The sequence below is a fragment of the Cryptomeria japonica genome, chromosome 11 (assembly GCF_030272615.1).
Source record: "Cryptomeria japonica chromosome 11, Sugi_1.0, whole genome shotgun sequence".
Classification (NCBI taxonomy): domain Eukaryota; kingdom Viridiplantae; phylum Streptophyta; class Pinopsida; order Cupressales; family Cupressaceae; genus Cryptomeria; species Cryptomeria japonica.
Window position 1 is genome coordinate 438,763,757 of NC_081415.1, and position 16,736 is coordinate 438,780,492.

General features: G+C 34.1%; 3 protein-coding genes across 3 annotated transcripts in view; all 3 read right to left on the reverse strand.

Annotated features, from left to right (window-relative positions):
• Positions 1–16,736, reverse strand: part of LOC131077735 (nod factor hydrolase protein 1) — an 80,606-nt gene that overhangs the window by 20,516 nt on the left and 43,354 nt on the right. The gene's annotated exons all lie outside the window — the stretch shown is intronic.
• Positions 1,156–2,907, reverse strand: LOC131077743 (nod factor hydrolase protein 1-like). Its single transcript, XM_058015294.1, has 3 exons — positions 1,794–2,907; positions 1,691–1,709; positions 1,156–1,597 (listed from the first exon to the last, which is right to left on the reverse strand). The coding sequence occupies exons 1-3, from the start codon at positions 2,905–2,907 to the stop codon at positions 1,156–1,158; spliced, it is 1,575 nt and encodes a 524-aa protein (XP_057871277.1).
• On the reverse strand, positions 6,448–7,831 carry LOC131077736 (class V chitinase CHIT5b-like). The gene is made up of 2 exons (XM_058015286.2): positions 6,685–7,831; positions 6,448–6,600 (listed from the first exon to the last, which is right to left on the reverse strand). The coding sequence occupies exon 1, from the start codon at positions 7,799–7,801 to the stop codon at positions 6,974–6,976; it is 828 nt and encodes a 275-aa protein (XP_057871269.2). The 5' UTR covers positions 7,802–7,831; the 3' UTR covers positions 6,448–6,600; positions 6,685–6,973.

The following is a 16,736-nucleotide window of genomic DNA, read 5'->3' on the forward strand; positions in this document are numbered from 1 at the left end:
AGTTGAGATAATTTTTCAAATAGTATTTAACACATGTTACCTTTCACTATAACTTCAAAATTGAATACCTAGACATTGGGAACACTTGTGAGGGATTTATCATTAGATTTGGGGTTAGGGTATAGATGAGATGTATTCTTGAATAGTATAATCTCTCCAATATACATAGACACCAATGGTTATTAAAAAATATAACCAACATTCCATTATTGACCAACATGACTACCTTTTTTCAATGTTGAGGACCTTCATGACTATCTTTTTTCAATGTTGGGGACCTATGTATATATTCTAAAAGTGTTCCTCCAAATCCACTAGTCTATTCTAATTTTAAATTATTCAAGCTTACAATATTCAATTTCCTCTTATCAAATGCTAGTTTTCCTTTTGTAATTCTTTACAATAGTTCTTTAAGCAATAAATGAGAAATTATTTGTATATTTTTATCGATTGCTTCAAATTAGATTTCATTAAAAAATATAGAAAATATTTAAACCTAAGTAGGTTTACACAAAAACAAATTAAACAAATGTAATTTTTTTTGGAACCTATATTTCACTTAAATTGAATACTATCTTCTTGTACTTACATATATTGTATACTATCAAATAACCATTTTAGTAGTAAGGATTAACTCATGGTGATTACTAAATTGATAATGAGCCTTTATTTAATAGATTTTATTATAACTCTAAAATTTATATAATTGAATAGTTATGGGAAAAATTAAGTTTTTTACTATGCTATTTATTTGACTTTCTGAATACCCATAGAAGTATTAAATTAATTTCATATGTGTCATTTTAATTTAATAGCCTAATTTTTTGGTGGTGATTATATCTCATTTGCTCTTGTTAGGAAATAATTATTTAACGATTTTTTTGATGAATAGTAGCCATTTCCATTAATTATAGATTAAAGTACATTATTCACCAAAAAAGGGTAAGGGATACTAGATCACCCCTAAGAATCCATACAAACAAACCCTGAAAGTCTTAACAATTTAAGATCTAGCTCAAATTTAAAATAGCATTATTAATCTTGTGATTAAAGCTTATTCTTGAATCCATTTTTATCTAATAAATTTCGAATTCATTATGACTATATAAATTTTCACTACAAATTTATTGTAACAAAAAAATTGTTTATAAGCAATTAAAGCTCGATATTTTGCTCTACTTCGACACATCCTTTATAAGAGCAAAGCCCTTCTTTGTTATTAAATTTTTTACAAGAACCAATTTTTCCCTTAGCATAAACAATTGAATGAAGGACTCGTAGTTTAAAAAAAAGAAAAAAACCACCTTTGCCAGAACTTTTATCCCTTGGTGTGCTATAAAACTCTGATTCTTTCTTAAATATTTCAAGAGCAATAGTTTTCTGCAATAGAAACTGCCAAAGTTCTGAATTCTTCATAAAACAATGGCCTTTATGCACCCAAAGAGCCATGGCAATTGCAACATAAACTATTAAGCACAGGTTAAGAACAGTAGGTATTCCGTTCTTCAAAACAAAAACAAAAAACTGAAAGAATAGCAAGTTGCCAGAAAATACGCAGACGTCATACTTAGCTTTTATATTCTCTGACATTTTATTTCTAAACAAAGAAAATTACAACGAAAGCCCATCGCTTTGTTCGTCATTCTTTGGTCCCGACTCCCAACCCACACCAATAGCGAATCAAGAATACTTGTCCCACGACTGAGAAGCTGCATTCACCAAAATCCATCATGAGTAACAGTTATAATAAAAAGAATTGAAAGAAAAATAACAAAGTGAAAGATAGAACAAACCTGTGGTGGACAATATCCAGTTACTGTCTTGGCTAATGGCCCAGAAGAAGTATCCCAAAAGGCCCTTTTGCTTAGCGAATCTAACCTTGGCAGCAACCGAGTCCTGGTTATCATAACCCACCCATAACTCCCCAATGTAGCAGTAAGCTGAGCCACTTTCCATATCAAACACCTCGGTTGCATGGTTGTCCCGTATGAAGTCTGTGATCTCCGAGAAGAACATAGTACCACTTTCGTCGCTGAGATTTTGCTTGGGACCAGCCGCCACAGCGGGAGCTCCTATGCCCGTCTGGTTTTGCGACTTGAGGACCCAAGATTTCCCGTAAAGCGGCATCCCCATTACAATTTTTTCCTGTGGCAGTCCGGAGTCCACCCAAGATGAAATCCCATAGCTGGTGGAAACGTTGGAGGTGCGATCATAAAGCGCTGCGGGGGCTCCCGTGGCTGAAGTGTCCCCTGAACCGTGATAATCAAAGGCCATCACATTTACCCAGTCGAGGTTTTTGGCAATGGAAGCCGCCGGGTAGCTTCTGAGCTCACCCCATAAGAAAAATATCTGCGCAAAATACACGGCTGCGGTCAGGAGAAGAGGAGGCCTGCCCGACGATCTGCTCTCCAAATTTATGCTGTGCCTCCACTCGGAAAACAATTTGCCTAAATTCTCCATTTCCCTAGTGTTGCTGGGAAACTCCCAATCGAGGTCGATGCCGTGGAAAGCGTGGCATCTGGCTAGGGCGATGGCTGATTTTATGAAGACTGCACGCCGAATCGGATTGCTTGCCATGAGAGCAAAGGCAGTCGAGTTGGATCCTCCGCCTCCGATGGAGATGAGCGTTTTTACGCTTGGATTTTTCTGCTGCACTGTTGTGGTGAATTCGCCCATCGTTTCCTGCTCCTCCACCTGGAATGTTTGGTCATTCATACCTGCAAAGGCGTAGAAGATGTGAGAGTAGAGAGCTGTGTTGATGGAGGCGGGAGGCATGAATGAGACCGTATAAGACGGCCAATACGCAGCCTTAACATTTGATGAAGCACAACTTGCTGCCTCTGCTGAACAGAAGAGTAAACATGCTGCCAGAAATACAATTGGCATCATGTATTGCGAGTTCTTCATTATGGAGTTGGAAAACAAATTGCTGGGAATGAATGATATGATAATATACGTAGAGCTTAGATAATTAACTTAAATATACCAAGTTCCAAGTCAAATCATAAACTTAACTGTAGATAGTGATGCAACATGACTGGTTAAATTTTCCCTAAGTTTAGAGGTTTGCCATACCGACTAGTCATCTAAGGTAAGAAGATGAGATGGTTAAAACATAGAGTTGAGATGATTAAGTTCAAATCAGGAAAAAACAAAGAGGAGCGCGGAGAGAAGAGAGAAGGGGAGGAGGCATCTCTGGGCGAAAAACGTTAAATAGAGAAAAATCTGAAGGGGCATCTATGATTTTTCAACTATCCTCGTTTTAAGGAGAGTGAAACGTTTTCATAATAAAGATTCCACAGTTCGATGAGGATTTGAATCTCTTTTGAGCCTTTTAACACTAATGTTTGAATGGTAGCTCAATTTATAATATCCGTAATCCATTTCATTTTTATTTGTTGAAAGAAAATATACATTTCCCAAAGCTTATTTTAGGAGGATTATGTGTAAATGTAAGCAATCAAGCATATATAGATTAAATAAAATTAATTTAATAATTAGGTAGATTAAAAAAGTGAAGAGGATTAATATTTTTAATTCTAAGATTAACATAAATGAATAAGTTTCATGTCACATTAAATTTTTTAAAAATATTAAGATTAAAAAATATAACAAATCATATATCAATTCAAAATTAGAATTTTTTTGTTAATTTTACAATTGGTTTGTTTTGCAGTTTAGGGTCACAAATGTAATTGCAGATTTCATTTGGAATAATCCATGCTTCTATTTTTTTATTCTTCAATTTCTTTACTTTGTGATGACTATTAAGCATTGGTAATTTAGAGGAGATTGTTAGAGTGCAAGACTCATTTTCTCCTAAGTCAAACCCCTTTGATTAGACCAACTTTATGGTTATTGAAATGGTTGAAGTCAACACTCTTTAATCATACAAATATCTTCAAATGTGGATGCAAAACTTAGGTTTCTTATAGTGTTCCAAATCAAAATATTCTTAGAATGATGTTCCTTTTAATGTGTATGATTAGAAATGAATGCACATTGAATACTTTTAAATGAAAATAGATCCCACAAAATAAGTGACAAGTCAACTTGTGGAGAGAATGAAATAGGTGAGTCAACAAAAAATTAAAATTAAAATCTGAAATCTTAGTGGTCAGTTCTATGTATTGTAGGACAAATGTTGCACTATAGAAGTCACCTAATTCTTGTCTTGTTTTCATGTTACATTAATTTTTAGGAATGTGATGAACACAAGATCTATTCCTCATGCCATCTAAGATGCACTTAAGAGTGATTGTGCCTCATCCTTTATGTGGTCATTGGGCGATCTTGAGATGACATTGCCTCTTGTAAGTGCAACACCATTTTAAAGAGGGCTAAATTGTAGAAAATAAAATCCTACTAACATCCATTTCCATACCATCACCTCCATCTCAACACATTAATATATTCGTTCATTAAAATAATTTATATTACATTAAATAATCTACTTTATCAAAATAAAATTGACCTTAATTTTTTATTTCTCAATTAGTTTTAATAAAATGTTCTTCCACGTGTCTTAAAAATAATAAAAATTATTTAAATATATTAGCCACAAATAATCTAATCACACAATAAAAATAAAGCATGATCAATCAAATTAGTTAACTTGTTGATCATAATAGTTAAAAGACCTTTGAAAGGGAAAAAATAATTAATAAATCAAAATCAAATCAATTATCTCTTTGATCTAGATAAGTAAATAATTCTATTAAATCCATAAATGAGCTAAATGACTAATATCAACCGTTAACTTGTTGATCATAATAGTTAACAAACCTTTGAAAGGGACAAAATAATTAATAAATCAAAATCAAATCAGTTATCTCTTTGATCAAGATAAATAAATAATTCCATTAAATAAATAAATGAGCTAAATGACTAATATGAATCATCACATATCCCCATCCACTCCATCTTTAATAGGACAACAAGACCTAATATCAAAGCCTAGTCATTCATTTGTCTCCACAAAACCCTATAAATTTAAATCAAATCATTCATTTAAATAAAAATCTTCATCCCAGTTTCAATAAATAGATGTCTAAATAAGTAACAAACATGCGATTCTTTATTAAATATTTGCAGTGATAATACAATAACAAATTTTAAATATCAATTTTTATTCTTCATTTATTTTGATTTTGCATACTTATATTTATATTTTTGAAAATATCAATTAATATATAATAATAGATATAAATACAAAGACGTAGTATAACCACCTTTTGGCTATCAAAATAGCCATCACCTAATTAGATGTGATTTAATTCTAACAAATATGAATCATAAAATATAGAAAAATATAAATAAATTAATTAAAATGAACATCATACATGATTCTGCATTTCTACATCTATTTTGTTGGACACTTTATTTTATCTTCTATACATTTCTTGATGTAGAGATTTGTGTTTGAAAAAATGAAAATTGAAAGATATAATAATTAAGTAGTTTAATTTTGTGCCACTCAAAATCCTAGATGATGTTTTCAAATCACTCTTAATTTTTTTTAATATGACTTACTTGACAAGCTTCTTGTTTATAACTAAGGTTTTAGCATCACATTATCAAATATGATGCTATATTGGTATAGTTTTTTTTTGTTGAGGTGTCCAAAAAACCTCTTAAAAAAGTTAGATTAATAATTGTGTATTGTGTCATGTTTTCTTGTATATTGATGTGACGTTACATTATTTATTTTTTAAATTTGGAAAATATATTTTGCTCAATTATGAATACACGTGATCAACATTAACAATTTTAAAGCCATAATTATTAATACTATATTATTAAAAATATTAGATATTTGTCAACAACCCTTGTTCCATTGGTGAAGTTGAAAGGTTGTAAATGAACCCACCAAAGATCAAGTCTTGCTGAGTACAAGGCTCCAAGATCATACTCCAAAATAAAAATATTAAATATTAAATCAATAAATGCTATCACAACTATTAAGAAATGCTCAACCAATCCACCTAAACAATAATTAACACATTATTTGGTGATATTTCTAAGGGGTCATGATCAGTTGACGTGGCATTTGAAGGTTAAGTAATAATACTGCTTTAACTATCAGTCCTCGCTGTCATGTCGGACGGACTAAACAAAGATCGTCAGTTTTTACGTAGGAACAGTTTGATATTTTATAGCACCCCTTTCTGCTCCCAAAAGCCACGGAGAACCGGAACATATAACTTTGTGCAGGTTACCAATTTAAACATTTTTTAAAAGAAACAACAGAAAATGCAGCAAGTTGCCAGCCAGAAAATGTACGAAGTCATTTTACTTTTAGTTTTCTTTACTAAGGAAGAAATTAGTTGCTGCTTTTCTCATTTGAATTTAAGAGAATGGCAAAAGCTCTAGCTTAACAAGTGGTGAATTCTTTGGATTTTTCAAATGAAAAAACCAGGAGATACTGTGCCCCAATCTTATGGGTACAAAACAAATTGCTTTTAAATTCTGTAACATTTTATTCGTAAACAAAGAAAATTACATAGAATTAATGAGAGGAGCATCACTTTTTCCGTCATTCTTCTGTCCCCACCCACATCGAAGGCCAACCAAGATCTCATTTATTCCACGACTGAGAAGCTGCACCAACCAGAACCCATCAGTAATAATCATAACAAAAGCATTAAAATAATAAAAAATAACAAACAGAAAGATAGGACTAACCTATGGTAGACAACATCCAGTTACTATCCTGGCTAATAGCCCAGAAGAAGTATCCCAAAAGGCCCTTTTGCTTAGCGAATTTAACCTTGGCAGCCACGGAGTCCTGGTTATCATAACCCACCCATAACTCTCCCGCATAGCAGTAAGCTGAGACACTTTCAGTATCGAACACCTCGGTCGCATTATTGACCCATATCAAATCTCGGATCTCCGAGAAGAACATAACACCGCTTTCGGCGCTGAGATTTTGTTTGGGACCAGCCGCCACAGCAGGAGCTCCAATGCCCGTCTAGTTTAGCGACTTGAGCACCCACGAACGCCCGTAAAGCGGCATCCCCATTACAACTTTACGCGGCGGCAATCCGGAGTCGACCCAGATTGAAATCCCATAGCTGGTCGAAACGTTAGAGCTACGGTCATAAAGCGCTGCGGGGGCTCCGGTCGCAGAAGTGTCCCTTGACCCGTGATAATCAAAGGCCATCACATTTACCCAGTCGAGGTTTTCGGCAATGGAGGCCGATGGGTACCTTCTGTGCTCGCCCCATAAGAAGAATCTCTGCGCAAAATACACTGCTGCGCTCAGGAGAAGCGGAGGGCGGCCCGACGATCTGCTCTCTGAATCTATGGCCTGTCTCCACTCGGAGAACGATTCACCCAAATTCTCCATTTCCGTAGAGTTGCCGGGAAACTCCCAATCGAGGTCGAGGCCGTAGAAGGCGTGGCGTCTGGCGAGAGCGATGGCTGATTTTATGAAGACTACACGCCGGATGGGATTGGTTGCCATGAGAGCAAAGGCAGTGGAGTTGGATCCCCCGCCTCCGATGGAGATGAGCGTATTTACGCACGGGTTTTTCTGCTGCACTGTTGTGGTGAATTCACCCATCATTAGCTGCTCCTCCAGCTGGAATGTTTGGTCATTCATTTCTGCAAAGGCGTAATAGATGTGAGAGTAGAGGGATGCGTTGATGGAAGCGGGCGGCATGAATGAGGCGGTGGAAGACGGCCAATACGCAGCCTGAACAATTGAGGAAGCACAACCTCCTTGTGCCTCTGCTGAACAGAAGAGTAAACATAGTGCCAGAAATACAAGTGGCATCACGTATTGCAAGTTCTTCATTGTGGAGTTGGAAAACAAATTGCTGGGGATGAATGCTACGATAAGATATGTAGAGCTTATATTTTGGTACCAAATCAACCCGGTAATGTTGGGTTCTCTTTCCCTCGGTAACATTGAAGAGAAGAGATCCGGTTGGTCTGCCGAATACCGCACGCTTCCATTTCCGCAATTAAAATTGAAAACCGTGATAAGATTTGGCCCGCCTTAGCGATTATATCTATAACGTTTGAAATTGTATTATTTTTCAATTTTATTTTTCTTTTTAAAATTTTCAGTGCTATTTTTATGGGACGGAGTGATCTCATTTTCAAGATCAACGACTATCAACGTATAATAGTGATGCAAGATGATAATAAAGAAATTGTCCGTTCGTTTTGCCTTATACCTTCATCAATCTTGTTTGTTGTCAAAATATATCTATGGAATTTAGGGATCGACCGTTTCCAACTATAGGTTTCTATAATTAAATAATGCACATCAGTTCTAAAGAATTCACTACTTAATAATGTCTATAAGATTACAATAGTATATAAGATCAAGAGCAGCAACAAAACTGTAGCATGTTAGAAGGGCACAAAAACTTTATAAGATTTGTAAATTTTTCTTAATGTCATATTTTTTACAATCGAGCTTGATCAAAATGTTTGAAATTTTGTTAAACTTTACCCCTTAAAATAAATTATTTAGATTGTCTACCTTCAAGGTGTCTTCATAGTTGATATGGTTGTCAATGTAGGACAACCACTCTATCATGTAGTGCAATTCCCTCTCCACCATTTCCCACTCCTTAACCAGATAAACCATCTATCAATTGCATACCTAAGATGATACAAGCTATTCCTTAACTAAGCTATCAACCTTTTGCTTTCCACTCGATGGTACCTCCTCTTTAAGCTTTTTCATCATGATCTAATTTATAATTATACTTAAATTATTTAATATGGTAAACTTTATTCCAACTAATTTACTTTGTTCATATAACAATCCTAATTTTTTTGACATAATTTTGTTTATTCATTAGTATTTGGAAATTCCTATAAATTAATGTCCCATTTATTTCTCCACTTTTCATTATTTTTTATTCGAGTACATTCTTACTTTTGTCTCTAAGTCATTCCTCAATAACCAACCTAGGCTAGTAGCAACTCTCCATATTTTAATCCTTCTTTAGGTAGCTAGAGTCTTAGTTTTGAGGTTACTTATGATTAAACATTTCTAAATTCTTTCCACTTGCCTTTATTTTTTATCTAACATGCTAGTACCCTAAATTTTAAATCGATAAAGAATAATTAGAGTTATAAAAAAATTTAATAGGATTCTCTTAGTTTTCCAATCCCATAATTCTGCATTTCTACATCTATTTTGTAGTAAATATAGTGCTTTTCACCCCACTTTAATTCTTTTTCTCCACATGTTTTCCAATTGAGCTTTCTAAAAGTCAAACTTGAGGTTCTTGTATTCTTCTACTATTTCCAATGGGCTACCTTTAAAAATAAAGATAAGTTATTCTTTTTTTTCTCTATAATTAAAAGACCATGACATTGCTTTTGCTATTGCTTGCTTGCCTCCTTCCAAAAAAATAATTCTTAGATTCCTGAAATGCTATCTCAAACTATGAGGTTTTTTTTGGAACTAGGATGAGATCATCTACATAAAAGAGTAAATTTATTACATATCCAGTCAGATGAATTTCCTTGCAACTATATTTATTTATCCACTCCTCTAACTCAAAAATATATAACCTAAACAAATATGGGGAGAGTGAGTAGCCCTATGTGATGCCAGTATCACTTCCAATCACTCAAACATTCTCTCACTTATTCTAGTTTTAGCCTTGTCTTATTCATAAAACTTATGATTATCACTCTAAACTCATCTAGAACTCCAAATTCCTCTATCTTATTTTGAATATTCTCATAAAGGAACATACATCAAAAAGCCTTTTTGAAGTCCACAAAGCAAAAAAAATCATCTTCACTTTTGATGTCCTATCTATTTTCAATCAAGAATCTAATCTAGTGATATAATCATCGATTTAGTAGATTCTTATGGATCAAAGCAAGTTCTTATCCCTTAGCCTATTTCCCTAATATTCAACCTAAATGTTAATTCTATGTTCAACTTTTCTCTCAAAGAATTTTTTAGAAAGAGGATTAATCATAACAGGTTTGGTAATTTCAAGGATTAATTATTTTTATTAAGTTAAGTGGGGAAGGGCCCCAACCCATACAATTTGGCACTTAAAATATATAATAAATAGGCTTAGAGAGCAAGCCCCCATAAATGAAGGGTTTCAACCAAGAAGCCACAACAAATAAATAAATAAAATAGTCATGAAGCACGAAAAAAAATAGTAGCAGAGCAAATAAAGCAAAGAACAACCTACAAGACTACAAGGACATTAGACAAGATAGCAAAGATTAATTGTTGTGAAATGTATAGGTTGTAATGCAAGAAGTTGTGATATTCTATCTCTATCCAAATAATAAATCAAAGGATGATATTCAAGGCTTCGACTATTAAAAAATGGAAATATAAAACTTATATACAAATCTAAAATCAAGCTGCCTTAAATTATGGAATTGTCATTCTTAGATCCTTCTTCTTAATGATGCTAAAATTAATATGCATATCATTCTTGATTAAACCACCTTATAATGTGAACTTATAACAACAATAAAAAAATCATACCATCATAGGTAAAAGATGCTTACATTGGGTTACACATAGCTATCAGAGAAGGGTTCAAAAAAGTGTGGCTTGAGAGCGATTCACTAAACATCATCAGATGTGTGAGTAAAAATACTAAGCCCAACTAAACTATCAAGCATTTAATTCATAAGTACCACATCATGATTACAAAATTGGACGAATTCAAAATTTCCCACGTTTATCGGGAAGGTAACATGCCAGCGGACCACCTGGCGAACATTAGTGTGGATTATGTGGACATACAGTGGTAGACAGGAAGGGAAATTTTCTCAATATAATTGTGTGAACTGACAAGAAAGGACGCCAACTGTATGGGCCATTCAATTCACAATAATGATGACAAATTGCCAAATGAGTAATGATCTTCCGTGGGATCAAATTTCAAAACCAAGGTTTCTAGAGCTTTCTTTTGTCTCTAGTTTTTCATCGCCTGGTTCGGGTTTGGTACTTACACCCAATTTTATAGAGGTAGACTACTTATGGGAGGTGATAAAAATTGAATGGAGCCTACTTCCAATGACAAATGGGAAAAGAACAGGGAGTTGTGAACGGAGATTACTGATGGGGGCCTTGTGTCGTATCTCAAGAGGCTTCATGGAAATGACCCAAAAATGATAGAGGATTTTGTGAATGGTTGGAAGAAAGGTATCCTCACGGCTTTTGGAGTAGAGTTTATAATCGATGAAGCCTTCATTGTGGAGATAATCAACATGCAAATGGATGGCAAGAAGTTTTATAGAGAGAGGAGCGCAGTGAAAGAAGCTATCGCGGTCTTCTTTGATAAACAAAGTGAGAGAGACATGGTGTGAAAGATGGTTGACAACGGTTATAATAGGAAGGACCTGCAATCAATTTGGGTGGATGTGGATGAAGTGATTATGAGGTACATTACACTTGATGGTCGATATGACAATATCCTCTCTTACCATTTTATGATATTGAATCATTTTAGGCATAACAAATGAATTACTTTGTCTTTCTACTTGTTATCATCTCTTGAACATAGCCTAGAGAATCACGCCAAAAATAGTGACAACCCTGTCTTGCATGAGGGGTTAATCATGCTCATTATTGAATATGCCAAAGATCATGGGGTTAAACCCTCCCTGATTGTCAAAACCCCCATTTCTTCGACCAACTCTGATGTACAAATTATGTCTGACATGAAGATGGAGGAAGAGGGGTTTGGTATGGCTATGGACTGGCGGGACCTCAATGTGTGGAAAGATCTAGACTACTATCCCTCTCAAGAGGAGGGTCCCCCACAAAATATTACACTTGACACTCACAGCAGCAAAAGAAACAAACACCCCAAATGGGCTTCCAGTAAGTATAAAATCCCCAACCCCAATCTACAGGGTTCTGGACCACCAAATACGAAAAAGTCTAAATTAGGAAAAATAGGGGAAGCCAAGGGAAAGGAGGAGGAAATAAATCTTGACATCCCCATTAATGTTGAAAAAGGGGAATATGGGGATACTAAAAAAAACTCTGATTTTGATATTCTCCTTAAAAATTCTATTAAAAGCCATGAAAATTGCTTTCTTTGGGTTAGCAAGGAGATCAACATTCTAAAGGAAGGAATTAAGGGCATCACTGACACTTTTACTAAGACGCCCATGCCGAGAAAAATTGACAAGCTTATATGAATGACATATAAACTTACAGAAGATGTTAAGATCATGAAAATGGATCATGAATCAAGGATTGGTCAGTTGGAAATAATCTTGGAAGAGATTGAGGGTAACCTGAGGAATCTGGTTGATATTAGCAGGGAAGCCATGAATAGCAATGTTGAGAGTCTTAAAAAGGTCAATGTGATGATTGCAGACCAAAGAGCCTCACCCATCACCAGTATCCCACCCTCGGACACCAAACAAAAGAAGAAAATCCAGGAGCCAAACTTGCAAGGTATAGGATCACAAGTCACTACTGGCCCCTATATGAGGACAAGGAGTAAGAAACAAGAGAAGAGTACATCCAGGTTCATCATGGAAGAGCTCAAGGAAATCAACAAGAGTATGATCCAAACTAATTTGGAGTTGATGCAATCTCTCGTTTAGTGGTTTTTAGTTTTTTTTATTAGTGGTTTTTGTGTTTTTGCTATGTGGGTGTGGCCCTTGTTTTCATAGCTATTTTGTCGTTGTTTTTGGACTGGTTAGCGACTGTTTAATTTTTTGTATCTCTCTCCAACTTTGGGTTTCAGGTCCTTGTAAAACCCGTTTATCTTAATAAAATACAAATCATACCATCACAATAAGATAGTAGAAAAGAGGCACAAATTAGAAACATAAGAGCATCATATAACATATGATTTACATAGAGAAACTCTTGCAAGAAAAAAACTCCACCAAGAAGACAGACCAAGTATGCATTATCAATGAAACAAGATTACAATATGTCACACACATCCATTCTCCTCTTTTCCTCCAACATGGGAGCACCTACATACCTATGTAAAACATCTTTATTCCTCCACCCATCCTTATTCCTAGAGAGAAACTTTACATTGAACTGTTCCTCCTTAATTTTTACATCCAAGGTTGTTTATATAGACAAACAAGATCTCTAAAATGCCAAACAAGGCATCCAAAGAGGAATATTAATTACAAACATCCTCACTGCTTGGATTGCCTCCATGAAATGCAAAAGGACATTAATTTTGGCTCCAAAATTTCCCTCCAACTTGGGTGCCAAAACATGGAAAATAAACATTACATTAAATATAATAAATGACAAAATGCCAAGAGACACTTGTTGCCTCTTCCAACTACCCACTTGGAGAAGCCCAAGGATCACTTATGTGTCCACTACACATGTCATTAATTATACCTTTATTGGCATTCACGTGTGGGTAAAACAATATTAAATAATAATATCCGCAACCCACCTTTACTACTGACAATGGTACCCATCACCCCTTGTGAATTTATTAGAAACAATAATGAGAATGAATATTATAAAATATTATTTTCAATATATCTTAAGCGTCTTACGACACTTTTTGACGATTTTAGAACAATGTCATAGGATTTACAAGATAGATGCCACCTTAATCCTAACAATCTCCCACTTGACATTTTAAATACACCGATAGAAATCAAAAACAAGGGAAAAATATTTCTTAGCTAATTATGCACCATATGAATAGTCACTATACTCTCATGCTTCAACAAGATACCTATAAAAGAAACCATGATAACCACAATCAACCAAAAAATCATCATATCCTCCAACATGCCATCTATGGAAGAAGAAGGAAGATGCTAAGGTGAACCATATCAACCATCACTAAAACGTGCACCAATATTTATATGAACATAAGAATCAAATTCAAATGATAACAAAGGATATGAGTAGTTTCCTTATTGATACCAGTTTGAATACTTCTTGAACCAACAAATTACAATTCATCCATGTTAACCATACCTCAAATCAGGATATGATGACTCCATTTTAGTGACTTTTTCATTTGGCCTAATAGGCTTTTATACTCTAGTTACTATATACTTTTAATCTAAATCCATGATACTTTCCAACTGATAAGACTATTTTATATGTAGTGAAGTGTGTTTACTTATAAATGATAGATAATATACATATGCATAGTTATATGTGAAAATGTGTTGGAATTGTGTGGTTAACATTATGAAGAGTGTTTCTGTGTACTAATATGGCATTGTGAAAAAATAGATGAAACTCCTTATGGATCTCCTATAGTCATTTGATTGCATGGACAAGGACAATTCCTACAACCATAGGAAACAAAGTGCAAAGTGTATGTTCAAGTGACGATTTCTCTATTCAAATGACACCATGAAGACTCCTATCTATAGCATAATTCTTTAGTGCATGGTATACCTTCATTATAACCATTGTTACTAAGTTTTTATTGCATTTGCATTGTGGATATTTAAGTCTTGTGTTATGGTTGGTTGGATCTTTTCATGAGGACCATATATATTCTTTTATGATTTCCTAGATTCAATAGCTCTCTTCCTACATACTAGGAATGAGTGGCATCCTAGGAATAGCTAATCAGATTAAGTTAGTCTATAAATATATTGTAGAAGAAAAACCATAGGTTGTTAACTTTTTGTTCAAGCTTTTTGTTTACAACAATACATGATTTTTTGTAGATAATCAATTTCATTCAAATAAATGAATATATGAGAAGTTTTAGATTGTAGCAACTTCATTCTACAACTAGTTTACAAGTGCACCAACCTAAATCAAGGCCCAGTTGAGGTAAAGTGTCGCTTTATAGGTCAACTAGTATTTTTGTAATTTACTTTAAGAGTTAGTTTAATGAGTATGTTTTATGATTCGGTTTGATATTTTGTTTCATAGTTTCATAATGCTTAATTATTAGAGTAGTAAGTTAGATTATCGCATGGGAACAAATGTAATATATATTTATTTATCTTTTATTTTCTTCGTTAGTTAATTGTTACTATAATCAATCTCTTGTCTATAAATGTAATTTATATTTTAGTTGAACTTTATTTTCCTTTAGGTAAGCTACAAGTTAATTGATTCCTAGCCAACAACTTAGACACCTAATAGTGCACGTACAGGGCATACCCATCTCAAGTAAATATGAACTTGGATTAATAAATTAATGCACTCTATACCCATTAAATATTTCTCAATGTAGGATGATTTCATCTATGAGTTGCAAAGTTGACCCAGTTGGTCTAAATTAGTTTTGGTGCCATTGCCAAGGATGGTGGAAAAATATGAGATTATATGTGTCATTTAGTAGTATTTTATGCCTTCTCGGGAATATAAATCTTTGTTTTTAGTTCTAAGGATCATTAGAAATTAATCAAACACCAATTTGTATTTTACTAATTATAGCATCATAAATTATAACTGATCTAATTTACACCTCATGTTAATACTCCCATTTTAGCATGTCATATCCTCATCTCCTCTCTAGGTCTGATTTGACTCTATTCTCCAACTTTGATGTCATGAACACCCTTTGGTGGGTCCTACCATGGAATATCCTCCACCCTGGATATTTATTTTGGTCTTGTTTGTAGAAGGACCAAGGCATGGGATGCCCTAGTTTGGACCAAGGCACCCCAAAATGCCTTGGTCTCTCTCAAATGGGTCCCAATTTAAAATGGGATAGGTGTTATATCTCCTCGATAGCATTTTATTCCTAGGGCTACACATGACCATTAGAGGTCGGCCTAATCGGTAATTTACCTAAGGAACCCTATATAAAGACATCCTATCAATTTTGAGATCCGTAAGCTACCTAAAGTATTCATGCCTCTGTGAAGGATTCATCATCAATAATCTTTAGAGATTCAAGGTTGCATATTCATCATTCAAGCATTGTGGAGAAAAGTTACATCAATCTTCATCCAAGCATGTGTGTGTGATTAGGGTTTTTCATCTCCATGTGTTTGTCACCCCATTACATTCAAACAGTGATACATCAATAACAACAATTACAGATCTGAGATATATTTCCTTAATATTTATTTCGATATTTGTATTATTTTATTCATGGTTAATTTCAAATTTGAGATTTGACTTAGGAAAACCCCCATCCACAACATATTTCCCTTTCTTTCTATGTGCAGGAATAGGTGCAAAAGTTGTACTTGGGAAATATGATAGTGTCAATAGTGATGAACAAGTTTAGCTTTCAACAACAAAAAATTTGGAGGACCAAGGCAAATTTGTGCTATGTGGTCCTAAAAAATCAAGCTAAACTTCTAAGATCATGTTCTAAAAATCTTATTTTGCCCAAATCTTAGTTGGTGGCTTTGTGGGACATCTGTAGCTTATTGTTTTTGTCAAATTACCTCACTTATCCATCATTTTAACCTAATTTCTTAATGACATTCCAAATTAAACTAAGAAAGGAGACTCACACCCCACAAAATTGGTAAATCTAATCAGTATTCTTAGTCCCTTTTCTAATCAAGTTGTGGTTAGATCTATTGGATTTATCCTCTTCTTTCAATGTAGTGTTAATTTGGTTAGTTAATGGTTTTATTTGTTAAAACCCTAATTCCAAATTTACACCATTACATTTTGGTGAACTCACCTCCTTGCATGCCTTTTTCTATTTTGTGGTCTCGGATATGATTTTTTAGCCATTTGAAAAATAAACTTTGCACTCAGAGATCATAAAAACATAAATTTAGTGGTTAATTTCATAAAACATCTAATTTATTTTGCTAATTTTGGCTTGTGGATT

Bases quoted from the DNA above. Each gene is read 5' to 3' on its own strand.
- LOC131077743 (XM_058015294.1), bottom strand. From the start codon at position 2,907: ATGAAGAACTCGCAATACATGATGCCAATTGTATTTCTGGCAGCATGT.
- LOC131077736 (XM_058015286.2), bottom strand. From the start codon at position 7,801: ATGAAGAACTTGCAATACGTGATGCCACTTGTATTTCTGGCACTATGT.